This window comes from Miniopterus schreibersii (genome assembly GCF_964146895.1).
Source record: "Miniopterus schreibersii genome assembly, chromosome: 11".
Lineage (NCBI taxonomy): Eukaryota > Metazoa > Chordata > Mammalia > Chiroptera > Miniopteridae > Miniopterus > Miniopterus schreibersii.
The window spans coordinates 27564081-27591533 of record NC_138111.1 but is presented as its reverse complement, the minus strand read 5'-3'; the positions used below and the strand labels follow the sequence as shown (position 1 = coordinate 27591533).

At 47.9% G+C, this 27453-nt stretch overlaps 2 protein-coding genes across 6 annotated transcripts; both read left to right on the top strand.

The window, feature by feature from the left end:
• Positions 1 to 1070: 1070 nt before the first annotated feature.
• DNAJB5 (DnaJ heat shock protein family (Hsp40) member B5) lies at positions 1071 to 9670 on the top strand. Of its 5 annotated transcripts, none has more exons than XM_081151400.1 (5): positions 1071 to 1186; positions 2021 to 2165; positions 4484 to 4728; positions 7536 to 8137; positions 8270 to 9670. In XM_081151400.1, the coding sequence occupies exons 2-5, from the start codon at positions 2098 to 2100 to the stop codon at positions 8501 to 8503; spliced, it is 1149 nt and encodes a 382-aa protein (XP_081007526.1). In that variant the 5' UTR covers positions 1071 to 1186; positions 2021 to 2097; the 3' UTR covers positions 8504 to 9670. The 5 variants fall into 5 exon arrangements, with proteins under 5 accessions (XP_081007526.1, XP_081007528.1, XP_081007527.1 ...); XM_081151402.1 differs by having other exon boundaries at positions 2038 to 2165; positions 8270 to 9636; XM_081151401.1 differs by having other exon boundaries at positions 2024 to 2165; positions 8270 to 9636.
• A 13426-nt stretch (positions 9671 to 23096) lies between these two features.
• Positions 23097 to 26983, top strand: SPATA31G1 (SPATA31 subfamily G member 1). Its single transcript, XM_081152440.1, has 2 exons — positions 23097 to 23411; positions 23783 to 26983. Exons 1-2 carry the CDS (start codon positions 23181 to 23183, stop codon positions 26900 to 26902), a joined length of 3351 nt encoding a protein of 1116 aa, XP_081008566.1. The 5' UTR covers positions 23097 to 23180; the 3' UTR covers positions 26903 to 26983.
• The last annotated feature ends 470 nt before the right edge of the window (positions 26984 to 27453 follow it).

Here is a 27453-nt window from a genome sequence, read left to right as displayed (position 1 = left end):
ATGTAAGACTCTGAGGGTGTTAAGAAAGGAGATCATGTGGAGCTCAGATGAAGGGTTAAGGGAGGGAACTAGGATAGGAGAGATCTTAGGAACAGAAAGGATTAGGAGTAGGATAAACCAGAAGATCTGGGGGGGAAGACTGAAGATCATATGGGGTCACGAAGAGGGAAAGGGGGCGGGGCGAGGGAAAGTAGGATGAAAGATTATAGAGAGAACTTTAATGGGGACTGCGGGCTGCTCATGAGGCAGCTAGGGTGTGGGGACTACACAGAGAATGAAAAGGGGACACGGAAAGGGAATCATGGAGGTGCTAAACCTGGGGAGAACTACCAGCTTACAAAGGAGAGAGCAGAAGGGCACTTAAACCCTGCATGTCTACCGGGGCCTGTTTTGAAATTCAGTTAGGTCACGGCAGGTCACCTCCGGGTCAAGGTAAGGTAAAGCTAAATCAGGTCAAAGTCAGATCACACAGTCGATAGAAGACAGGTTAAGAAGGGGTGACCCTTTGACCCTAGTCCAGAGACTACACCTCCCAGAGTGCACTATTTTCTCCCCTACCCTCCTGAAAGATGAGAGGAAAGAATGCCCAGAGTCACCGCCAACTGGTGGGCACAGTTTTCCTTTAAGACTACCTTTGACATTGCACGGGTTCCAGAAGGTTCTCCCGGAATTCCAGCGGTGGCCAGTACGTCCCACCTTCCCACACCGGAGATTGGACTAATATAGTTGCGCACCCCACCTCCTCCCGGCTCGGGTCTGAGCCCCACGGCCAACCAATAAAATCAAAGGGCGCGCGGAGTTGCCGCCCTCTGTCCCTTTCACCAATGACACGACGAGATAGTGAAGAGGTGTGGTTGACTGATCCCAGAGCGCACCAATCAGACCCCCACCAATCATTGCCAGGACTCTGTGCGCGTGTGGCCCGGTGACAGAGGTGGAGAATGGGCGGCTACAGCCAAGCCACTCGTAGAAAGCTGTCCAATTACAACAGAGGTTTGAGCTGAGTGACGGGCAGGCGGTGCAATGGGCAGCGCGGAGGCGGAGCCGTGGGGGCGGGTTCCCGGGCCCGCTGTCTGCGGCCGGCGGGCAGGCGACTCCTGTCCGTGGTGGAGGCGGCGGAGCCGGAGCCGGGGGAGGGGGCAGCGGCTGTCTGACGGACCGCGGAGGCGCCCGCAGCTCCTCACCGGTGAGGGCGCCGATCTAGGACTCGGGGATCCTGGGAGTGTGGGCGTCTCGAAGCCAGGGGGTCCTGGTGTCAGGGGGTTGGGACACTAAGGGCCCATCGGCTCTTCTGCCATAGGGTGGCGGGGACCTGGATTCTGCAAGTTGCTCGTTGTCCGCGACCCTCTTACAGGGGGCAGCCAGCGTCTGAGCCCGGGGAGGGTCGGGCGGGTCGGATTGGGTTCCGCCGGGAGGAGGTGTTTCTGAGCCAGCCCAGCCACCCAGCACCGGTGACATCACCGACCACCCTCCCCCGCCCGAGCCCCCTCTTCTCTCCCGTCCTCTCCTGGCCGCGCCTTTTGTCCCGGCGGGGCTCGGCTCTGCCCCGCCCCTCCCCGCCCATGTGTGAAGGAGGAGACTCCCCATCAGTGACTTCATTGAGTAGGTTCCTGCAGATCGGGGTCGGGTCCTCCCCGATAGAGGCAGAGGAACTTAGTGCCTCTCAGGCCCTCACAGACAATCACACCTGTCACAGGTACACGCGCTGCCACTCACTCGCGGCACACGCTCGCACTGCCAGCCTTACTGTCACACTGTCATACAGCCATTCACAATCAGCCAGACATTGCCGCACTTAAGAGCAGGTGGCTACTGGACCCTTTCCCTTCACTCTGCACACCTGGGCATCAGGTCCAGCTCCTGTTGCACCGGACAGGCCTTGCTGGGTAAGTGCCTCTGAGAACCTGAGGAGGTGACTTCCAGAGCTGCAGCTTTCCAAGCAGGCTCCAGGGGAGCCATCAGAGGTGAGGGGCTGGGCTGGGCATGTTTAAGCGCACAGTGCTCTCCTGCCCATCCCCAGCAGCATCCCCACTACAGGCCCGAGGAGCTTTCCGGAGCTTCCCACACTTCTGGGGAGAAGACTTCTTAGCCAGCTTGATGTTTAAAATTCAGCTGGAGCCCTTAAAACTTCGAGCGTGGACGCTGAATGGGTTTGTAAAGTTTCGGTAAGTCCCTCCGGAGAATGGCACTCATACCCATGTCAAGTCAAGTTCTCCACGTCGCATCCTCCCCTCCCCCATTGCCTACTTGCTTCCTCCATCTCACCCTCATCTCCTCCCCATTACATATAAGAGCCTCCTGCCTCACCCCTACATGTGAATGAAGTGTACCCCTTATCATTCATTTCCTATACCAAACCCTTCAGGCATCCACTTATTTTCCACAAACATCTCCAGCATTTTAACTCTCCACAGCTCTCTTTCAACCCATTTTCTACCTCAGCCACTTCCACTTGCCATCCCTCATTCCTCTCCCTCAGTACTTAATTTTCTGTATCAGCCATCTCCCCTCTCGACACCAGTCCCCCTTGCCATCTCTCCTCATTTTTCATTCCTGCCTCTGCATTAGCATCCTCTCCATTCTTCTCCATCAAAGGCAGTGCCATGCCACGGGGCTCCTTTGTCATTCCAACGCATGGCTTGTGGGTAGGGGGAGGGAGGGAGAAAGAAGGAAGGAAAAAGCAGTTCCTGAGAGAGGTTGCCCTGTGTCTGTGGAGGGAAGAGAATTATAGATCTGTAACAGCTAGCAGGTGGATGCCAGGGAGGAAGCTGGCCGATGAAGAGGTAACACAGGGACAGCAAGAGGAGGGTGGGAGAATTGGCAAGTCTTTCCTTTGCCCTCTGCCTAGAAGCTGCTATAGTTCTCTGGGGCCACCCTCTTGGTGTGCTAGGATTCCTTCCCAATCCCAGGGGAAAGAAGGTGTGGGCGGAGGTAGAGATAGCAGACCACCCCCAGCTCCCTCTCAGACGGCTTTTACTGCTGCTTCCGAAAATGGCTGCCCTCCCCCAGATGCTCTTTCTTCTCTGCCTCCTCCAACCCCAGCCTCCCCCACCAGGCGTGACATGCTGGTAGGGGGAGAAGGGGAGTACCGCCTTTTTGGAACCTTCTCTTTGTCAGCATGAGGTGACTCCCAGAACCATGAGTCAACCCAGCTACCTGCAACAGGCCCTGTGGGGGCAGGAGGTAGGACAATTGTCCTTACCTGCCTGGAGTCTTACCAATTACAGCCCTCACTCCTGCCAGAAAACCCTGTACCCCTAGCTGAAGTAGTCAGAGGCAGAAAAGCAGGCCTTTGCTGTGGCTGCCAGCCCAGGACATTGCTAGAAAGACTCTGCTTCTCCGGGTTTTGGCAGGGATTGGCCAAATCTCAGAAGGGCTGGAGAATGGCTTCTGGCCATTCCCCCAAATAGCTCTGAATACAGGAAAGTCCCCTTCCCTACATATCCACCACAGACTTTGGTGGAGGGAGATTAGCATGGAAGAATTAGAACCTTATGTTTCTCCTTCACATAACAAATCCCCCTGCATCCAGCTTAGAAGGGACTACCAGAGAAGTGTGGGCCTGGCACTGGGCCAGATCCTAAACCACTGGCAGGTGAGAGGGAAGGGCTGGTAGGGAAGGTATTAAGGAAATGGTGGTTAGTGCCCAATTGTCTCCTAACAACTAAGATTTAAAAGGCCCTACTACCAGGATGCTTTTGTTCACCAACATTGGTGCTTAGGCAGCACAGACATGTCTTCACACACAGTTTTGTGTGTAGACACTGGGAAATGAGTAAAGGGAGCTGTTGCCCTGATTGGGGGAAGGACAGTAATCATCCCCCTACTAATGAGGGAGTTAGAAATGGCAGTTTCCAAAGGCTGTGAATCATCCTCTGATCTGAGTCACACGTGAGGCTTAGCATAGTCTGGGGATCGGGGGCAGGGAGGCCTGGGGTCTCCAATGGCAGAGAGGACTCCAGGCACCCACACCCTGACTCAGCCTGGTTGGCCAGGGCAGCTGGCTGAAGACCCAGGCCTGTCCCCAGTCCTAGGCCACTGCCCCAGCTGCCCTTAGGCTGGGCATCATGCCTGAGGCATGGCGTAGGAGACCACGATGCTCAGGTGACCTCACCCTGTACATTGATCTTCGCCAGCTTCTGTGTGTGGGTCTGTCAGTCCATGGTGCCACCTCAGTTAGCAGGGCCTTTCGGGGGTTCTCAGTCTGGCCCAAGGACGTGGGCCTCAGCCTAGCTCCAAGAAGTGGACCACAGCCCCCAGCTTCCTGCTGGGAAAACCCAGCAACTGGGGAAAAAAATCACAGAATCCTAGAATGTCAGAACTGGAAGAGATTATCTAGTCCAAACCTTTCACTTTACTGATGGAGAGACAGAGGCCCACAGAAAAGTCACACGGTGACTTTTAGGGATTGCAGGGTCATCAAGAACAGGGCTGGAACAGGAGGGAATAGAGGCAATAAGGATTGGCTCTGGATTTCTTTCAGAAACAAGGAGACCAGTGCCGGTCCAGTGGCTGTGATGGGAAAGGATTATTACAAGATTCTTGGGATCCCATCGGGAGCCAACGAGGATGAGATCAAGAAAGCCTATCGGAAGATGGCCTTGAAGTACCACCCAGACAAGAACAAAGAGCCCAATGCCGAGGAGAAGTTTAAGGAAATTGCAGAGGCCTATGATGTGCTGAGTGACCCTAAGAAACGGGGCCTGTATGACCAGTATGGAGAGGAAGGTAAGAGAGTAGTGCTCCAGCCTGATATTGGACCCCTGTCTTTGTCTGGGGCCCTGGGTGACCCAGTTATAGTAGGGAACTGGAGGCTGAGGAGAGGGGTGAGGGAGGCAAGTGTCCCTAACACTGGCACCCAAAGGAGAGGAGAGACCACCCACTACCCAGCCTCAGCTTACCATAGTTCTGCCCACCTCTCTCTGCACCTCTCCCTGCTTAAGCTCAGACCTTAGAGAGGCCTGAAGCTAGAACCAGAGGCCTCCCCCCTCCCATTTTTCCCTCCCAGCCTTATTAGTCCTGCCTGAAGTCCCTGCTGCTTCATTGGCTGATGAGGAAGGTTAGGGAAAGGGAGTGTGTGACTCTCTGAGGACAGAGCATTTACATTCATCAGCATAAAAGTTTGACCCCTAAGCAGCCTGGGAATTAACCACTGGAGCACTGAGCTAGAGAGATAGTTGTTCTTTCTCTGCCCCCTCCTTGCCCACTTCAGGCGATCAGAGGTGGAGTTTTGCCACCCTGAGGAAGTGGCAGAGATCCAAGGGTGGAAGGGAAACTGCTGTTGGCATCTTGCCCCCTCCCTGGGGTAGCTGGTGGCCATGCACAGGGTGGCAGGAAAGGCCCAAATAAAGCCTCTGAGAGGGCGGCCCCTCCCAGCACATCCCACAGGCATGATGTAGCTGCTAATTCTGAGCCTGCCCCTCAGGGCCGCCTGCTACCCGCCAGCCACAGGCACCTGTCAGGCTATATTAAGAGACATAGTCACAGCTGAGGACTCTCCTTCCCGGGAGGAACTGTCCTTCTTCCCTAACTGCATCCCCACTTACTCTCCCCACTCTAGCCTCAAATTAGGGAGGCAAACCATGTACTGTGCCTGATGCAGAGGAGGCACTCAAAAGATCATTCTTTTCCTCTCCTCCTCCTCACTTCATCCCCTGTGCGCCCCAGTCTGCCCAGCCCCCTCTTCTTATTCTTCATGCCACTAGTCCTTCCATTTCCCCTGCTCACCTACAAAACTTGCCAACTCCCAGATTCACCAGGCATCTTCTGGAATCCCCAGTATTCTCTTGGCTAAGATTTTTTTTTATTTTTTTTTTAGGGTAGAGGAATGTGAGTAGAGGTGGGGAGAGAGGGAAACTATGCAGACATCATGCCACCATGTGACCTGTCTAGGAACTGCCCTCGTTCCTCCCCTTGGCCTCACCTTTGTTTAGGAAGAAGGTGGGAGCTGGGACTGCTACCTGGAACCTTCACCCGTCCTGCATCACCAAACCTAAGTGAAGGGCAAAGCTCAGCCCCTATGCCCAGACACTGGGTTCTAAAGCAGATCTACATCACAGGGAGGCTCCTGGGGATACAACACAATCTTAAGAAGACATTCAGAGCCTAGGGAGGGAAAAGAAGCCTTGGAAATGTGGGTTATATTTCTGTCCGCCCTGCCTCCTCCCCAACAACCAGGCAGAACAGTTGTGCACATAGACTGTGTGCTCAGCCCTGGCTAGGGACAAGTTGTTCCCAGCCTGAAATGGGGGTGGTAGTGGTATAGCAGGAATCCCTACAGAGAAATTATCCCTTCCTGTCGTCATCAGTCCAACCTCCCTCTCTCACTGAGCTTTGCCAATCTTCTTGAACTCACCTGATAATCAGACCTCAACAGAAGGAAAGAACAGACCCTAAGTCTTAAGGAAGAGGTGAAAAGGCAGCTGCCACAAGTCTCTGAACTGTCTGCCACTTGGCATCTCTAATGAAACCCGAAACTGCCCTTGTGGTCCCAGAAATAAGAGGCTAATTTAGGCTCAGGCTTCCACAGCCAATTGGAATTCTAAATAAAAGGCCTCAAAGAGAAGAGTCCCTTCCCCTAGCTTGGGCCCCACCCTAAGTCTACATATTATAGATCATTTCTCATTGTTAACCCCCTCCCTTGCTCCTTTCTATGCCCCCCTACTATCCCGATCCCCACCACTACCATCCACCCATTAGGGCTGCCTCCAGGAACCTGAGCCCCTTAGACAGGACCTGACTCCAGAGAGAGCAGCTAGGGTCACCACCCACAATGTGCCAGCTCATTCATGCATTTTGGCTGCTCTGACAATAAGTATGAGGTGTAGGGCTTGGTGTTATATAACTCTAGGGGGATCTATTTCCATTGTAGTCTATATCTATCCAATGTGTGAATGCTGCCCCCTAAAGTTGTGCAACGCTGTGAGCCCTGAGTATGAGAACAAAGCATTTGAAAACTTTTTCTAAAGAAGTAGCTTCTCATCTCCAAGCTAATGAGCTTTCTTGCTTTTGGGGGCCCTCCTTATTTCCCATTTGGTCAGAAGTCAGGGAAAGAAGAAACTGCTAGAAGCAGAGTGAGATTGGGCCTCCTCCTGGACTGTATTCCCACCTTATTTGGGACAGGTCACTTACTTTCCCCCCATGTGGTCAAATCTTATCCAATTGTCTCTTGTGTGTCCTTAGAGAAAAATTTCAGAGCCAGATATGACTTGGCCAGCCACTCAAAGCTTTGTAAAACAACTTTGGGTCCTGGGTACATGGGAGAGATTACAGGACTGGAAGTCACATCCTCCAAGACTTCTAGTCTTAGCTTTTCCACCTATTGAGTAACTCAACCTCTTTGAACTTCAAGATGTGCTTTATTAAACACATGATTAAGAGTAAAAATTAATCTTGCCGGAGACTTTTCTTACTCTCTCTGGGAGTTAAAGATTTCTTCTTTCTCTAGGCCTATGAGTGGGGAGCTAGAGAGCAGGGAGAGGAGCTGGGGTAGGGTCCGGACCAGCCACACTGTCCCTAACTTCTCCTCCTTCCAGGCCTGAAGACTGGCGGTGGTTCATCAGGTGGCTCCAGTGGCTCCTTTCACTACACCTTTCATGGGGACCCTCATGCCACCTTTGCCTCCTTCTTTGGTGGCTCCAACCCCTTCGATATCTTCTTTGCCAGCAGTCGCTCCACTCGACCCTTCAGTGGTTTTGACCCAGATGACATGGATGTGGATGAGGAGGAGGACCCATTTGGCGCCTTCGGCCGCTTTGGCTTCAATGGGCTGAGTAGGGGTCCAAGGCGAGCGCCGGAACCACTGTACCCTCGGCGCAAGGTGCAGGACCCACCTGTGGTGCATGAGCTGCGGGTGTCCCTGGAGGAGATCTACCATGGCTCCACCAAGCGTATGAAGATCACAAGGCGGCGCCTCAACCCCGATGGGAGAACTGTGCGCACCGAGGACAAGATCCTGCACATTGTCATCAAGCGTGGCTGGAAGGAAGGCACCAAGATCACCTTCCCCAAAGAGGGTGATGCCACACCTGACAACATCCCTGCTGACATAGTCTTTGTGCTCAAAGACAAGCCCCATGCACACTTCCGCCGAGACGGTACCAACGTGCTCTACAGTGCCCTGATCAGCCTCAAAGAGGTACGGCCTAGGTCAGGTTGTGTGTGTGATGAGGGGGGATGATCGGGACATTCTTTCCCCATTTTAATCTTTTTCTCTCTTTCCAGTCACTCTATTCCACCTTTTCTTCACTCTCTGCCTCATTTTCCCCAGGCACTGTGTGGCTGTACCGTGAACATTCCCACCATTGATGGCCGAGTGATCCCTTTGCCCTGCAATGATGTCATCAAGCCAGGCACCGTGAAGAGACTCCGTGGGGAGGGCCTTCCCTTCCCCAAGGTGCCCACCCAAAGGGGAGACCTCATTGTCGAATTCAAAGTTCGCTTCCCAGACAGATTAACACCACAGACACGACAGATCCTTAAGCAGCACCTGCCCTGTTCCTAGGCTCTGCCCCAGTCAGCCCAGAGTCTACCACAGCAATACCCCCACACTCACCCCACCCAATGTGTACCCAACTTGATGTCCACTGGACAATGGCAACTTTTTTAAAATGCAAAAAAAAGCCACTGGTTTTCAGGAAAATGTTCCTGTCACTGACCCCTTTCAGAGCTGGGCTGCCTTGGGGGAGTGGGAGGGAAGTGGGGAGAACTAGCCCAGGCCAGGGGTCAATTTTCATGTCACTAGCTTTGAATCCAGTTCCCACTCCAGTGGCTGGAGAGTGACCTGAGTGCTACTTGAAGATATAGAGATTCCTTGTCCACGCCTGTAAATAGCATGCCCTCCTTCCCCTCTCAGCTTTGCTAATACCTCTCCTCTCCCTTCCTTATGGGGCAGGAAGAAGATAGGACACTGCTCTCTCACCCCAGCCCCACCTCCAGGTCCACAGTGTCCAAGGTTATCACACACATACTCACACACACAAAGCACTCGCCTAGAGCTGTCTGTGCCTCTCCCGGGTTGAGACAGAAAGGGAAGGTCCGTAACCGGGCCTTTGAGCACGAGACACTTTTCATCTGGGGCAGGGGGGTGAATGGGGCCCTCAGCAGCCTCCCTGACAGCGCCCCTGCCCAGACCCCACAGAGCTGAAAGTTCTGTCCTCCCTGTGCTCTCAGGAGTGTACAGGCATGGAGGGGGGTAGGGGCCTGCTGTAATAAAGCTAAGAGGGGGGCAGGGTCCATCTCCCAGACTTCATCAGGAAGGGAAAGAGCTTTGGGGTCAGGCGGCAGCTATTCCCCAGCAAGAGATTCAGGGTCACAGGTTTCTCCCCACACCTCTGAACTCAGGGCCTAGCCACCCCCAAACTTCCAAATCCCATTTTTGTGATATGTGAAGCTACTTATTTCTTACCCTTCATGGAGGCTGTGTGGGAAATTTCCAGCCCTTTGATGCCTGTGTGACTCCACCCCATTCCCACAGTTGCAAAAAGATTCAATAGTGCAGGAACTAGGGGAAGTCTGTTTCAGCAAGGTCCTGGGGTGGGGTCTTTAGGTTTTCTCACTTTGACAAGCCCCTGAATGTTTTTATAGTAGTTTTTGTTTTTTGGTTTTTTTTGTATTTTTTGTAATGACAGTATTATGAAAAAAAATAAAATATTTTAAAAATATGGCATCTGAGCCCGGCCAGGTGGCTTGGTTGGTTGGAACATCATCCCATACACCAAAAGGCTGCAGATTCAATTCCTGTTTGGGGCACATACCTAGGTTGCTACTCTATCCCTGGTTGGGGCACTTACAAGAGGCAACCAATCGCTGTTTCTCTCTTACCTCACTGTTTCTTTCTCTCTCTCTCTCCCTTCCTTTCTCTCAAATCAAAAAACACATCCTTTGGTGAGGATGTGTGTGTGTATATATATGTTATATTATATATAATCTGACCAGGAGCAGATTATAACCTCGGCTGGAGGCGGGTGTGCAGTGCCATTGCCAACCTTCCTCCAGGGCCCTGGTCACTTTTGAGAAGCTCAAGCAGGACCTCAATATAAGATGAAGCTGATTCCTTTCTTCCTCTAAGCCCAGACTCCTGGGATTTCCAAAACATATACTCCAAACAACAAAGATAAAGATATCACTCACCTATTAGAAGAAACAAGTCTATTTGGAAAAAATAAGTATCCTTGGTTATGAGAAACAGAGACTATCCTCTTTAAAGGATGTGCTATCATGATAATGAATAGATTTTCTCTACATGGACTAGAATTTTCCTTTGAGAGAAATTTCCCTCCTAGGAGGAAGGACTTTCTGGATGACTAGAAGAGACATAACCCCAAAGACAGAACCTGCGGCAGTGAAGAGGACAGCCAGAGGTACCTGGGATCTTTGGTCCATGTTGGTGGGGCCTGGCTGAGAACACAGGCTCCCTGGGAGTCATGAACATCATTGCTGATCCTTAAATCTCATCATTTTCCAGGGATAATTGTCCTGGCCTGAGAGCCACCTGTCCTGCGAGATAGCTCTGGTCCTCAGGGCCTGTGTGCTGTGCTGACTGCATGATGCACTTGTCACTTTACTTGGATCTTGGCAGGGAGGAACCCTGTAGTCAAAGGAATGCCCACCTATGGGCTCTGCCTGGGCCTAGACTTCCTCCTGCTGCTGATTTTCTTCTGTGCGCGAACCCTGATTCTTCCCCAGGATCAGGCCCATGATGACCATGCCCTCCTTAGCTTCAGTGTGCCCACTGCCATGAAGACAGATCTGCCTTCACCTGGCCCTGGGCTCCACACAGAGGCTGACACTGACTAGGCTTTTCACCTGAACCTTTCTGCCTTGCCTTTTTTCCTGGGACAATGCCAGTGAAAAGAGCTCCTCATCCTTTTATCCAAGGTACCTTCAGAAGGAGCGTGTTCCTTCCAGTGCAGAAACCAATGGCTCTTGCTCACAAGGGTGTTTGCTAATCCCCTGGCCTGGGCAGGGAGAGCCCCAATCCTGCATCCCTTCCTCGATGCTCTCCTGTTTTGGGCCTCCTAGGGTTGTGCCTCTTTACTTGGGGCTAAATTCTTGCCCTGGCTCTTCCCTGAGGCCTGAAGCTTTGGGATCCAGGTCTGCTGGGCCAGACTGTTGCCTCTGGCCTCCATGTGAATACACAGGACCTAAGAAATTGTCGTGTCCCCACTGAGCACTCTCTGGGGATGGGAATTTGAGATCTTAGAAGCCAAGCTATCTGAAACCACGGGCACTTCAATGAGAAAGCCCTGAAGCTGGCTCGGCCTGCAATTTTAGCTTCACCCTTTTTAAAAGTTGCATGGGAGATTTGTGGTCCTTTAATTTCTATGTAACCCTACACATACAAGGGGGGGTGGGTACCTGTATAAAAGTCAAGACTAAAGCTGGAGGGAAATTCCAGTCCAGCCAGGTCCTGGGAAGTGGGGTCTATATTGGGTTTTCTCACTTTGACAAGCCCCTAAATCCTTTTATAGTAGAGGGTGTGTGTGTGTGTGTGTGTGTGTGTATAATTTTGTAATGACAGTACTGTGACAATCATTTGCTCATTTGTATGGCCATAATATGTTCTTTAAGGCTTGGCCATCCTGAATCTTGGGCAACCAGCAATTTGGGAGGGCGGGGGGAATTCCTCGGTCACTGGAGCAAGCCCCTTGTCCACTCAGATAGCCATTTAGTTTCTGGACATCTCCCAGCTCACTGACTCTCATAACATCTTCTGATTGTGGCTTAGGAGCTAGAGTCTTCTTAGACTTCACTTATCTCCCTGGACTCTCTGGCCCTTGAAAGAAACACTAAATTAATCTCCAATATCCTTTTCCTAAAGTGGAAACTCCAAGAAGGTGCTCCCTCTGTGGTGATCCCCCCCACTCTTCTCTCTCTTCTCTGCCTCTGGGGCCCTGCTCCTCCATGACTGGAATCTGTTGAGACACAACTCCACTCTCATCCCTTGGGTTATGTCCTGCCATTGTTAGACTTGGAGTGACTCTGGACTGCTTCTCTTGCTCACCACACACTCCTACTCTGCCACGATTTATCCATTTTAATGGGTGTGAGGAGCTTAAAAGTCTGTCCATTCTTCTCCTTGGACTAAGGGTCCTGCATTAACCACGATCAACATCTCAGGGCCTTCTGGCCTTTCTCGCTCAAAGCAGAGGGGGAAGGATGAGATATATCCAGGGGCAAACGGAACTTTTTGTGATCATCTTGTCTCCTGACCTGCCTAAGCGATTCTTTCAAAGAGTTAAACAACCTTGGCTTAGCCATCCCTGAAACATGAGTGGCTGAAAGAGAAAGGTAAATTGGTGAAGGAGCCATAATTGGGTGTCTATCAACTTTAAGTTTTATGCATTCTAGAACCTTGAAAGGAAAGCTCTACCTCTGCCACACCCAAAGCCATATAATCTAGGCTTCCTAGTACTTGTCAATCTAATGCCTAGATTAAGGAAGGAAAGCTTTCAAGAGGTATTCAGGCAGTGTTCCTGATTTATTGAGGGTACTAAATTTCCAGTGTCAAGGACTTCTCAGAAGGGGGCAATGTATAGTTGGCAGAAAGCCATGAACAATAGACATCTTTAGTGGGCCCACTTTGATAGATCTGCCCCAGCTTCTTGCCCAAGTAAACCTTCAGGGTATTTTTTAGTTGTTTCAAGTCTAGGTTCTCTTTTGAGATCACTGATAAGTTACTTCTTGACCCATTCCCTGTGTGACTCAAAAAGTCACTTTTTATCTCCTCTGAAGAATCAGTCCCCAAAACCTTCACTGGGGAGCTTTCTGAATTCCTTGATAGCTTACATTTGGAGCCCTTTCTCAGGCTCTGCCTCAGGCCTTTCCCTAAGTCATTCTCTAACTGGAATTTGACTGGGCCCTTCACATGGAAACTTCCTGGGTGTCACAATCCAATCTTTCTTAGATCCTTGCTACTTTGGCACATAAACACAATAGGCTTTAAAAGTGTAGGATTTTTCCTTAGCTAAGATTTTTCTATTAGTTGCCTGAGGCTGCATCAGTGCCAAAGACTCTTGGGTCCTACAGGCCAGGACCCACTAGTGTTAAATGGGACTCTTTCAAAAGTAGAGCTTTTTGTTCCAAATATTATTGCTTATAGGAAATTCTCTAGGAAGAATGGAAACAGACATATAGACATGGAAGGCCAGGCTTACTGAAAAAAAAGTCAAAACCCACAAATTTTCAATCTGTTTCTGTAACAGGTGTTACGTTTCAGTTGAGGTGAAAGACAGTAGCTCATGCTAGGTACTAGGAAAGTATATTCCAAAGGCCCTAATCTGGGGTGGAGAAGAAGGTAGTAGTAGTGATAGCAAGAATTAAAGATGTGCCTGAATATAAAAGCAACTCAACAACTAAAAAACAAACCCAAATCAAAAATGAGAAAAGGACTTGAGTAGACAATAAAATGATATACAAATAGCCAATAAGTACCTGAAAAGATGCTCAACTTCATTAGTCTTGAGGGAAATACAAATCAAAAGCACAATGAGATACCACTTCCACCTAGTATAATGGCTATATATTTTTTTTTTAACAGAAAATAATAAGTATTTGCCAGGATGTGGAGAAACTGGAAACTTCATGCATTGCTGGTGGAAGTGTAAAATAATGCAGCTACTATGGAAAACAGTTTGGTGGTTCCTTAAAAACTTAGACATACATTATTTGCAGATGACATAATGCTGTACATAGAAAACCCTAAAGACTCCATCAAAGTACTACTAGATTTGATAAACGAATTTGGCAAGGTAGCTGGATACAAAATCAACATCCGGAAATCAGTGGCATTCTTATATACCAACAATGAGCTTGCAGAAAGAGAAACTAAAAAAACAATACCATTTACCATTGCAACTAAAATAATAAGATAGCTAGGAATAAACTTAACCAAGGATGTAAAAGACCTGTACTCAGAAAACTACAGGACACTGAAAAAAGAAATAGAGGAAGATATAAACAAGTGGAAGAATATACCATGCTCATGGATTGGAAAAATTACTGTCATTAAATTGTCCATACTACCCAAAGCAATTTATACATTCAATGCAATTCCTATTAAAATACCAACAGCATATTTCACAGATCTAGAACAAACATTTTGAAAATTTTTATGAAACCAAAAAAGTCCCCAAATAGCTGCAGCCATCTTGAGAAAAAAGAACAGAGTGGGAGGGATCACTTTACCAGATATCAAACTGTACTACAAAGCCATTGTAATCAAAACAGCCTGGTATTGGTTCAACCCCAGACATATAGACCAATGGAACAGAACAGAGACTCCCAGAAAAAGACCCATGCCATTATAGTCAGTTAACATTTGACAAAGGAGGCAAGATCATACAATGAAGAAAAAACAGCCTCTTCAATAAATGGTGCTTGGAAAATTGGACAAGTACATGCAAAGAAATGAAACTAGACCACCAACTTCCACCATACACAAAAAAAAAACCCTCAAAATAGATAAAAGACTTAAATGTAAGTTGTGAAACTATAAAAATCCTGGAAGAAAGCATAGGCAGTAAAGTCACAGACATCTCACGTAGTGGAATTTTCACTGATACATCTCCTAAGGCAAGAGAAACAAAAGAAAAAGTAAACATATGGGACTACATCAAACTAAAAAGCTTCTGCAGAGCAAAAGAAAACAGCCTCAAAATACAAAGGAACCCCACTGTCTGGGAAAACATATTTGCCAAGAATGTATCCGATAAGGAGCTAATCTCCAAAGTGTACAAAGAACTCATGCTACTCAGCCAGAGGAAGACAATCCAATTAAAAAATGGGCAAAGGACCTGAATAGACACTTCTCCAAAGAGGACACATATATGGCCAAGAGACATATGAGAAAATGCTCAATGTCACTAATCATCAGAGAGATGCAAATTAAAACCACAATGAGGTATCTCTTCACACCAGTAAGAATGGCTACCATCAACAAATCAACAAATGACATGTGCTGGTGAGAATGTGGAGAAAGGGGCACCCTAGTACACTGCTGGTGGGAATGCAGACTGGTGCAGCCACTATGGAAAACAGTTTGGAGATTCCTCAAAAAATTAAAAATGGAGCTACCTTTTGACTCAGTGATCTCACTTCTAGGAATATATCCTAAGAATCCTGAAACACTAATCAGAAAGAATTTATGCATCCCTATGTTCATAGCAGCGCAATTTACAATAGCTAAGATCTGGAAACAGCCCAAGTGCCCATCAGTAGATGAGTGGATAAAAAAGCTGTGTGACATTTACACCATGGAATACTACGCAGCTGTAAAGAAGGATCTCATATCATTTGGGACAATATGGAAGGACCTGGGGAATATTATGCTAAGAGAAATAAGCCAGGCAGAGAAACACAAACAACACATGATCTCACTTATATGTGGAATCTAAAGAACTTAATAAACTGATGAACAGAAATGATTCAATGACATGGAAGCATAGATCAGACTGACAAATCTCAGAGGGATGGAGGGGGGCGGGTGGGTGGAGGGGGAGAGAGTAACCAAAGAATTTATATGCATATATGCACAACCCAAGGACTCGGATAATGGTGTGGAGAGGGATTGGGGAGGGGGGTGGGACAGGGTGGACTGGGTCATTGGGGAAAAAAAGGGGCATCTCTAATATTTTGAACAAAAATTTAAAAAACAAACAAAAAACTTAGACATAGAACTACCACATGACCTAGGAATTCCACTTCTAGGTATATATCTAAAAGAAGTGAGTTACAGAATAGTCATGGGGATGTAAAGTACAGCATAGGGAATATATATCCTAATAACTATATGTGGTGTAAGATTGGTACAGGATTTATCGGGGTGATCACTTTGTAAGTTATATAAATGTCTAATCACAGAGTTGTACACCTGAAACTAATTAATACTGTATATCAATTGTAATTTTAAAATATTAAAAGAAAGAATTGAAAGCAGGGCCCAGCCAGCATGGCTCAGTGGCATCGACCTAGGATCCAGGAGATTGCCATTCGATTCCCGGGCGGAGCACATGCCCAGGTTGCAGGCTCAATCCCCAGCAGGGGACGTGCAGGAGGCAGCTGATCAATGACGACTCTCTCATCATTGATGTTTCACTCTCTCTCTCCCTTCCTCTCTCTGAAATCAATAAAGATATATTTTAAAAAATTAATGAAGTGGTGCCTCTAGTAAGCAGGACTTGTGGCCAAAGAAAGTGGTGGAGATCAGGCAGGAGGTTACTGCTACTGCACAATTTGTGGGAGAAATTATGAGGGCCTGAACTCCCAGGGTGACAGTAAGGATGGGGAAGAGAGACAAATTTGAGAAACAGCTGAGAAAATTAGCAAAAGTTGGTGACTGGCTACTTATGGGAAAGATGAAGAGAGAGCAGTGTAGAATGGCTCCTATGTTTCTTGCTTGGGTGAGTGACTAGGTGATACTAATTGCTTTGAGGGATACAACAGGAAGAGCAAGTTGGGACAAAAGAAGAAAATGACCTAAGTTATGAAGATGTTAGGCCTGGGGTACCTGTGGGAAATGGAGCTTAGGGATGTTTAGCAAGCAACTATAATTCATGAGATAATGCTGAAATAACTAACCACATAAGTAGCTAACTGACTACTTCAGAGATCCTACTTCAGAGAGTAACATAGCCATTAAAAATGATGTTTATGAAGAGTTTACAGTGTGTAGAAAAGGTTTATGCTAAAATATTAATTGCTTTCCTACCTTACAAAAACCTACATTTATTTAAACAATGTAAAAATATGAATTGCAATATCTGGAAAGAAATACATCAAAATGCTATGGAAATTATTTTGAGATTGGAAGCTTATGGGATTCTTCCTTCTACTTTTTCATATCTTCTAATTCAGTATATAATACTTTCATAATGGGAAAAACTTTTTTAAAAACAGTAGTATTTCCTCCTACCTCTAGTGGGACATGGCTAGAGTTTCTATTAAACACAGGACCTGACACATAGTAGCCTGTCAATAAGTGTAGTAAAGTACCAATACCTGTGATGTGAAGGCAACTGCCTTGAATTTTCCTCCCTTGGCTTGTCCAGTCTCCTAGAATGCCTCACCACGGTCGGCCTCCACTTGATCCCAGGTCTGCCTCTGCCCATCAAGACTCAGCCTCACCTCAGCCCATTGAGCTGGTGGGCCTGGGCTGCACCTACCATTCCCACTGGCCCTCTGCAGCCTCACAGCTCCCTTCATCTTTGAAACGACTCTCCCGGGACCATGGGCATCATCCCACTTGTGGCTAGCCCCGCAGGGAGAGTTTGAGAAACTGACCCCTCCCAGAGGGGTGGTTCTGGGAGGTCTTCGTCCTCTGACCAGTCCTGGCATTTTCAGGATACTGAACCTATCAGCATCACTGGACAAGATCATGTCCAAGCGGCAAGTAGATGTGGGCCGCTGTCCAGGCCCTTAATTCGGCGTCCCTATGGAGAGGGAAGGGGAGGAAAGAGACGGGAGGAGGAATGGAAGAGGAGAGGGAAAAGGAGAGGGAGGACGACTAGCGAGTTGGACAGCGAAGGAGGCTGAGGCAGAGGCCACTCGTGTTCGCTCTGGGGAGCTGAGGCGGGTCCCGGCTGCAGCCGCCCCACCCACAGGCCCTGACAGCCGAGGTGAGGGAGTCCCGTGGCGGGAACTGCACGGGGGACTGAAAACCCCGCCTGAATTTCGGCTGAGCTTAACTGCCCACCTCTGGTCTCAAGGAAACCAAGGAAGCTGACTTTAGTGTCCAGAGGTGCTGCCTCCTGAAGGGGCCAGTGGGAAACCTGAGGGTCCTGAGGCCTCGCCCCGCTGCAGGCCCCGCCTGCAACAGAAATCACTCCCATTTCTCATTCATTCACCCAGAAGTTACTGAGCTCCTACCAGATACTAAACACCAGATGCTGGAGTTAAAGCAGTGAACTGGGTGGACAAGGTCCCGGCCCTCAGATAATTAAGACACAAGCTACAATGGAATGTGGAAAGTATTGGTTAGGGATGGGGGGGCTAAGGGCACCATCCTAGCTTGGGAGGGTCAAGGAAGGCCTCCCAGGGAGACACCTTTCCCCGTAGCAGGAAGGAGGTTGCATGCAATGGTTTTTTGACGATGGAAAGGTCCCATCTGATGGCTTCTGATTCCTCTGAAAAGTGGAGGTCTGGCACATCAGCTAGGGGTGGGGGAAAGAGAAGTTGAGGAAAGTGAAGTTTGGAATGATTTTTTTAGTAGAAAGGGAGAGTTTTTAAGGCATGAAGCAAGCTCCACAGGCAGGGAGCTTTACCTGTTTTGATCACCAATGTATTCCAAGTACTTAGAACAGTACCTAGCACATAGCAGGCACTTAATAAATGGAATTCATGAATAAGTGCTTTTCAAGTGATGCATGGAGCTGATCATTAATTGTAGACCATGAGTTTACGGTGGCACCAACTTACTCATATGTGTGATTTTATCCAATAGTGCTGAGCCACTTCCTATGGGGCAGGTCTGGCAGAGGCAGAGAGTTGGGATTTTGCCAGGTAGAAATGATGAAAGGAAAATGAGTTGAGAAGTGTTTGGGATGTTGACCATGAAGACTATCGTGGAGAGGGAGGAAATGAAGAGGTTGCTCACAGACAGGATCAATGGAATGGATGTCCTGTCAAGGTTGAAGAATTGTCATCTTTAGGACAAATCTGAGGGTTGAAGCCAGAGGGTGGGATGTCAGACTATATTATTTCAGAAGACAAAGTAGTTTCTGATGATGAGGCTTCAGATATGACCATAGCTAGATTGGAGCTGAGGCAAAGGACTCTGAAATGAAAAGGTCTAGCAATTGAAAGTCTAGGTCATTGAACGGTCTATCCCCACATATGTTTGGGTCTCCCATAGATTCCCCCTCTTCAAGAACCCTGCCCTGGGCTCCATCCAGACTCTTCCCCAACCACCAGAGACCTGCATTTACACTTCAAGTTAAGCCTTAAATCATAAGAGTAATGACATAGTTCTGGGCCAGAAAACAAAATGGGGAAGTTAGAGAGGGCTGTAGTGGACGTATGTTTTGTTTTGTTTCGATACCAGGATGCATACACCTTTCGGGAACCAGTATGTCTATGTCCTCTGAAGGAACTACCACACTCTGACTTCTTCAGTCGCAGTCCATGTGCAGGTGGAGTGGTCTTCCCTCCTCCACACCCTTACTCCAAGGGTCTATGTATGACTCAGACCTGTCAGAAGAAGCATTCTACTCCCCTGTGAGCAGTACAATGAGTAGTTCAGGGATGAATACATGACAAATTGGAACCCATGTCACAATGTAGTCAGAGTGACACCACATTTTTAGCATCACTTGTACCTGCTACCACACAAAACCTGAGAAAAGTCAGCACAGAAGACAAGAGAGCCAAGAAGTGGAAACTGAACCCTGATTACACTGAATTGAGTCCCTGTATCCTACTACCTGAAGCCAGCCCTACCTTTGGATTGTTCAGTTATCAGTCAATACATTCCCATTTTGTTTACACCTGTTGGATTTTATTCTGTCATTTATATCCAAATGATTCCTCACAGTACAAAGGGGTTTCTCAATCCTTCGCTCTGCCTTCTGAGCTCAGTTTTCCCTTATGTGAAAAGGGATAACAATACCTATTCAAGGAGTTGTAAAGATTAAATGGGATAATAAATGTTAGAGTACAAATTTGTTACTTAACACTCAGAAGCAAGAAAAGGCACATTACTTAATTTTTTAAAATTAAATTAAATCTGGCTCAAAACTCCCATTTATTAGAGATCAAAGACATCCAATATTAATCATGATTGGGGGCCTTTCCCCCTCTTTAGTGTATTATACACTGACCAAAAAAGAAAGGAAAACCACTTAGGAAAGAAGCTCAGTTTGAGTCTGTCATGGTTGCCCCTGGGATGTTCATTGTCTAAACCCATATGGTCCATTAGAAGGCAGGTGGCTTCACAGCATCTCTGCCAAGTATGCACATCAGCATCTTTTGTTGCAGTTCCCCAGGCTATGTGTTAGATGTTTAGTGCCCTAACCATTAAACTCGCCCCATTAGAATTCCTGATGCCTCCTAGTGAACTTCTGTACAATCCCTGTCACTCATGGAACTCATCACTACATCTTTTTCCCCAAGTCCCTGGGCCCACTGCTAACCTTGAGCAACTCCTCTTCTTTCAACCCAGCACGTCTTCCATCTTCTCCTTCTCAAGAACATTCAGCTAAAATTAAATTCCCCTCCCACACAAGAGCCTGGATAAGATCGTAGACTAGGTGTCTTGCAACTTTGGTTTGGGACTAGAAAATATATAATCCATTAACAATTCCATGAGACAAGAAACCTAGAATTCCTAGAAGAGAAGAAAGCAGTTACCTTTTTATCCCACTAGCAAGGAATAGGAAATAGCAATTAATAACTTAGTAAGTTATCCTGCCACAAGTATAAATTAACTAGTGTAGAGTAAGTATTCAGTATTGCTTTCTCTAAGGACTCAACCTTCTTCATCCAGAGGTAGCAAACTCAAATGCCAGGCAGTAATACAAATGAGTAAAAATAGACAAATATAAGAAAACAAAATCAAGCAGCAACTAACCCTTAGCCTTGGTATTAACAATGAAAATTTTGGTGAGAACCATCGTGAATTGGAGAGCACATGTCCACTTCAAAGGGAAGGAGCAACTGCTACTTAACTCTAAATGGTCTTGGTGGGAATGAGAGTCCAGTGTCGCCAGATTTTAAGCTTGAAATATTATTATGTACAATCTGTTAAGTTTACAGTGTTGGCTACTCATTCAAGTTTTTGTTTGTTTTTCTAATCCTCACCTGAGGATATTTTTTCATTGATTTTTAGAGAGTGGGAAGGAGGGAAGAGGGGGAGAGAGAGAAAAACATCAATGTGAGAGACACACTTTGTGGCCTTCCGCACACACCCCAACTGGGGCCAGGGATCAAACCTACAACCCAGGTACATGCCCTTGACCAGAAATTGAACCCGTGACCCCTTAGGTCTTCAGGCTGATGCTCTAGCTGCTGAGCCAGACAGGCAGGGTTCGTTCAAGTTTTTAATATAAACACTACTGGCTACATTGTCTGGGCCAAATGCTACATATCAGTTGGTCATCTTTAAGCCTTTTTATGGATTCAGTTTCTACATATATACTGCTAGCTGGCAAATTTACATCTTCCCCATAGACTGCTCTCCCAAGCTTCAGAGTATCTGAATTGCCTCCTGCCTAGCTTTTCCTTGTCACAGGTACCTCAAATTTCAGTGTCTAAAATGGAACCCACACACCCTAAATTGGTTCCCAGGTCTGTGTTCCCCATTTCAGTAAAATGGCACTAACATACATACCCAGTTTCGTCTCAGAAACCCTGGAGTCATTCTCAACTCCCTCTCCCTCTACCATATCCCATTGGTAAAAAAAATTTTAACAGTTGGATCTGTGGAATTCTACTTGGAACTCATTATTTTCCATTCTTACCATCATTGCCTTGGTTTAGGCCTCATTATTTATTCTGCCTAAATTAAAGCAAGATCTCCCTAACTAATCTCTTGCCTTCAATCTCTAATCTCTTTGCCCTCACTATAGCCAGAGTGTTATTTCCAAGACACAATCTTGATTTTGTCACTTCCCTGCTCAAAGCTTTTTAATGATTTATCATTACCTTTAGGATAAATTTCAACTTCTTACTGGTATTCAGGGCCCTTTGTGATCTTGCCTTTCCAGGTCTATCTCCTACTGCTTCCTCAATCCCCACCATATTGAAATACCTTCATTCTCCCTAATGGGCATTTTTCTCTACCCTAGCTCTTTACACAGGCTATCTCTACTACTTGGACTATCCTCTTGCTCCCTACACTTTCATTTTCTTGGTTCCTCAAACCTCAATCATCTCTTCTGGGACATACCTCCTGACAAGCAACCCGCTTCCCCAGGCTGGTAACCTTTTCTGCCTCCACTGTGCATCTCTATTTTATTGTCTATTACTTGACTGATTTTCCCCACTGAAATAGGACTTAGAGACTGTCTTACTTCTATCTATTCAAGACTGAACACCATACCCGATCCAAACTAGGCACTCAGTAAATATATATTTAATTAATCAATTAATCTAGTCCAACTTAGGGTAGCAATGGAAAACCCTTTCTTGTCCAATATCACATGGCCAATCAGTGACAGAACTAGAGAACCCAAGTCTCCTGCTTCAATTTTTTTTTTTTTAAACATATCTTTATTGATTTCAGAGAGAGGAAAGGAGGGGAAGAGAGATGGAAACATCAATGATGAGAGAGTCATTGAACACTGCCTAGCCCGTAACCCAGGCATGTGCCCTGACCGGGAATCGAACCCTGATCTCCTGGATCCTAGGTCGATGCTCAACAGCTGAGCCAAGCCTGGCAGGGCTCTCCTCAATTTTAGATCAGTGCTCTTTCTACCAGACTAAGCTGGCCTTGCAGGGAGGAGGAGGGGTGAGTAGAGAGGCATTAACTTGTATTGGGAGGGCAGAGCTTGAAGGTTGGCCCTGAAAAGAAGAGTTGACATGGAACAGAGTGGTTGTTTTAGGGTAAAGAGGGGTAAATGAAAAAAAATGGTCAAGCACATTTGATTTGTCATCCTTAACATGAATGCTTGCCAAAAATATTTCAGGCAACCTAAAGTCAAATAAAACAGTTCACAGCTGACAAGAGACTAAAAAAAAAAAAAAAAAAAAAAAAAAAGGGAGCAGACTCCATCTATTAAAGATGGAATGAAGTTTGTAATCAGGGACCTTAAAAGAAGTTTTTAATATAGCATGTACACAATATAACATATACACTTTGTATAATTCTAAGCATATAAATTTATACATTTAATTCTCAAAACCACCCTATGTACTAATAATAATATTCCCATTTTACAGGTGAAAAAACTGAGGCACTGAAAGATTGAGTTTTCACAGGTAAGAAGTAGCAGTTAGGACTTGAATGAGGCAGTTTTGATGCTAGAATCCATGTCCTTAACCACAATGCCTGAAGCATAATTCTGACCTTGGCAATCAAGACAAAAGGTGATCACCCAGGTTTCACTGTATGAAGAATGAGTTGTCTTGTGGAGACAGTTTTTGACCTTAAATTCAGGGAGAAGGCTGTTAGGCGTGTGGGGGATGGGAGTTCTTTGTTCTGTGATGCAGTGATGACATCGAGATAAACTGCCACTAGGCCAAGAAAAATGGACTGGCTGCTAGAGGGTCTGCTTGGGACTGAAGGGGACAAGGGGCTTCTCTGGGGCCAGCTGACCCATGCCCTCGCCTGCAGACACTGTGGCAGCAGCTGCCTCCAGAGCACAGGGAATATAATGATACTATTCCTATTCATGGTTTGGCAGATCCGGAGGTGGAGGCAGCTTGGGAGCTGGCGACATCTTCAGCCCTGGTACTCTGGGGACATGATGCAAGTCAAGGTGAGTGACATAAATGTGCAGAGGGCTAAATGACTGACACCACATCTGAATTTTGGTGAGAAATCATTGACATGGATGTGAGCCCAAGTGAGCGACTATAAGACTTAAATGTGAGACTGGGTGACTGACCACTGACACTAGATTTGAAGACAGATGAGTGACCACTTACCCTAGATGTAGGATTATGTAAGGAATGCTGATCTCCACATGTGAACCAGGTAATGGCCATTAACATTGGATGGGTGAGTATTGATCACAGATGTGGGGCCGGCTGAGTAACTGTTCACTCTGTACGTGGAACAGAGACTGAGAGCTTCATGACACACCTTGTGTCTCTGAAAAGGCTGATACTATCTTTCTCCATTGCCCAGGGCCTACCACTTCTGTACCATGTGGCTTTCCTTGGTCATCTATGGAGGCAGAAGTCAGAGGAGGAAGAAGAGGAAGAAGAAAAGGAAGAAGAGGAAGAGGCGGTGGTATCTCTGGATCCACTGAAGCCATGTTCTCTTCCCAAAGAAGTTCCTATTAGAGAGCAAGCTACCACAGGCCCATCCCAACCATCCTGTGATTCTGAGAACTTCCACAAGGCCATAGGGACACCAGAGCTAGTACTCATGCAGACCCCAAGCCCTTCCAGGTCATTCCCCACCTTTCAGATTCTGACCAACCTGCCTGTGAGGGACAAGACAGCATCAGAGGGGAGTCTACAGAAGAAAAAAAGCCAGCTCTTCTGGGGACTCCCTTCTCTGCACAGTGAGTCCTTGGAGGCCATCAGCCTGAGCTCAGGTGGTCCCTCTCCCCTGAAGTTACCTGTTGGTCCTTCTGTCTGCTTCAACAAGCTTTCCTTCCTCCATAGGTCCAACCTGCTATTTACCCAGTATTGCTCCCCAACCCAGTTTCCTACACATAAAGTCCGTACTACAAAAGATCTGAAAGAGATGGTCCCTGATCCTCAGCATCGTTCCCCTCCGTCTTCCCCTTCTGTCCCATCACTACCCCTCCATCTGAAACCCTTTCCCATAGACCACAAAGGAGTCCATTCTGGTGTTCAGGCACATACACAGTGGCTTCTGTGGCAGAGAGTGGCCTCTCGGGTCTCTGAGGATCAAGACCTGCACCCACAACCTGAGTGTCAAAGAACCAGACCCTCCAAGTTTTTCCCCTCATCTGAGGTCTGGGATCTTGGCCTCCCACAACACATTCCAGATTCTCTCTCTGCTTCTCTGCTGTATCCCTCTAACCTTCTGGGGGTCCTGACTAGGTTTGAGGCCCCATGGAGGACCCTGGTGCAAAATGAGGACCCCAAAGCCTCTGAGCCAGCAATGCTAGTTTCCAGCCCAACCCCAGCCTCTCTACCAGAACTCCAGGGAGTCAGCCCTATAGGAAGCCTGTATGGATCTGAGGACCTCTGGGAAACCACAAAGCAAAGAGAGGATCCTCAGATCTCTGAGACTCCAATCCTGCTCTCTTGCCAATCTGTAGCTCCCATAACAGAGCCTCAAGGAACTAGACCCCTGGGAATTCCACCTGGATGTGAAACTCAGTGGAGAACCACAGGACATAAAGAGAGCCCTCAAGCCTCTAAGCCCCCAGTGCTAACCCCTTACCAACCCCCAGATTCTCTGTCAGAACTCCAGCAAGTCAGCTCTGAAGGAGGGCCTACTACACCTAAGGACTTCTGGGGAACCACGGAGCACAGAGAGAAGCCTCAGGCCTCTGGGTCTTCAATGCCAGCCCCCTGCCCTCCCTCAGCCCCCCTGCAAGAACTCCAGAAAGGCAGTCCCCTGGGAGATTCATCTGCATACAAGCCTCACTGGGAATGCAGAGAAAATTCAGAAAACCCACAGACCTTTGAGCCCCCAGCCTTGGACCCCAACCCAGGGTTCTATGGAACTAGCGCTGCATGTGTTCCATCAGGATCTGAGACTCTATGGAAAGGCATGCAAAAGAGAGAACATCTTTGGGTCTCTGCAGACTCAGTTTCATCTCCCAGTCTTCCCTCAGCCTATCTACTGGAATCTCTAAGAATAGACCCCCAGGGAGTCCTGTCTAAGTCCAAGCCTTTTTGGGAGACCATGGGGCAGATAGAGAACCTCTGGACCTCTGAGTCTACAGCCCCTTCATGGGGGGACATGAAGAAGAAAGAAATCTGTTGTGCTCCTCCTGTGTTCCCATTCTGGGACTCCAGCTCACATCCAAACTCTATGGCAAAGTCTCACTTAAGTGAACCTATAGGAGACCAAGACAACTGTAAGCCTGAGGGGGAAGCAGTGGAACAAAGAGAGAACAGCTGGGCCACTGAGCAACAAGCCCCACCTCCCAAGACATTGTCTATTCCTCTACCCGATCCACACATTGACCCTGAGTTTGTGTGGAGGAATATGCAGCAAAGAGACATCCCCCAGGGCCCCAGCCCTCCAGCAGTAGATCCCGTGCAGCCAATACCCTGGCATCCAACCATAGCTGAAGCTCTGAATACTGAGCCCAACCAGCCTGACCTACCCAAGCAAGAGCTGTTCCCAGGAGCTAAGGCAGAGATCCCACCCTCCCAGGGAAAGGGTGTCCCAGAGGTGTCCACACACATTGGGATCCAGGCCTGGCACTGGAATAGAGAATTAGAACTCAGGCTGAAGAAACTACAGCTGAGCCCTGCTTCCAGATCCCCTGGCCCAAGTCAATCATTTGGCAGCTTCCCTGGCCTGAGTTCCACAACTACAGGCACTTGGAGACTCTCTTCCTGCCCTTCACAGCAGACTTATCCCCTCAATCTGTGTCCCCACTCTTCAGGCTCTTATCCTCCACAAGTTGAGTGCCCAGTAACTCTGCCTGTCCAGGTCTCCCACTGTTACCACTCCCACTCCCCTTCCCATCCTCAACCACAAGGGTCCGGTAGGGCAGAACGAAGGTTTCAGAGAAAGGAAAGAATGAAGGCAAAGATGGTGGCTCAGGTGGCCCAGGGCTCACCTCAAGGACCATGTGTTCACATGGAGGATGACGAGAACTGCTCAGGCTTGAGAGATCCCTTAATCCCTGAGGTTTCGGTCTCAGGTAACAGACAGGACAAGGCTTCAGTCCTATCTTCAGCCAAAAAGAACCCCAGGAAACCCAAAGTAGACCAGAGAGGAGGGGATGCAAGACTGGGGTCATCCACAGTTACAAGAAAGAGCTACCCAGCCCAGGCCAGAAGACTAGTGGAAGCCCCTGTAAGCCCACTTTTCCAAAGATCTCAGCACAGGAACCAGAGCTCTCTACACACTGCTCTCCCCCAGCAGCTTCACTCCAAGGCTATAGGTCCCCAAGATAAGCGAGAAGCAGGGCTGAGAGCTGGTGATATTTTGATCCCTCGGCACTGTAAGCACTGCCCTTGGGCCCACATGGAGAACTATCTCTCTCCCCCCACACCTAAGGCTCCCCTTACCAGGGGTCTCCAAAGGGTGTTAGCCAAGTTACTGGGCACCCATGGACCACTGCCCACCAAATCGTCAGCATAAGGAAAAAGCTGGTAGTTCTGGCACCTGAGGGCTGGGGAGACAAGCAGAGGAAATCCTAATAAACTAGCTGAATTAGACAAATCCCACTCATGATTTCTTTGGAGTCCGGGGTACTGGGTCTGTTCCCTATTAACTTCTGCAGCAGCTATATTCCTTCACAAGGATTCTGCAGCTTAACTTTCTTTTCAAGCCCTTCACAGATGATCGACCTGGGGGGTCCACACATCCCTACTCTACAGGGTGAGGCTGAAAAGCTAGGGGAGCACAGTCTAGTGCTGCCCTTGAGAAAAACTTCATAGCAAGTGAACAGAAGAAAAATACATCTATTCACATGAGCACAATTGGTCTGGGTCTAAGCAAACCCAGGGTATGCCTGGGTATGATCCCCTTCTTTACACACTTAACCCACAAGTTCTCCACGTGTCTTGCTGACCATTTCTTCTCAGCCCTTTGCTCTTTTTTTTCTCTGGGTCAGCTCAATAACCACTCATTCTCAAGGCTACCAAAGCAAGTGCCTCTCATGTTTAGTGGCCATTTGGGTTTCTTCTAGA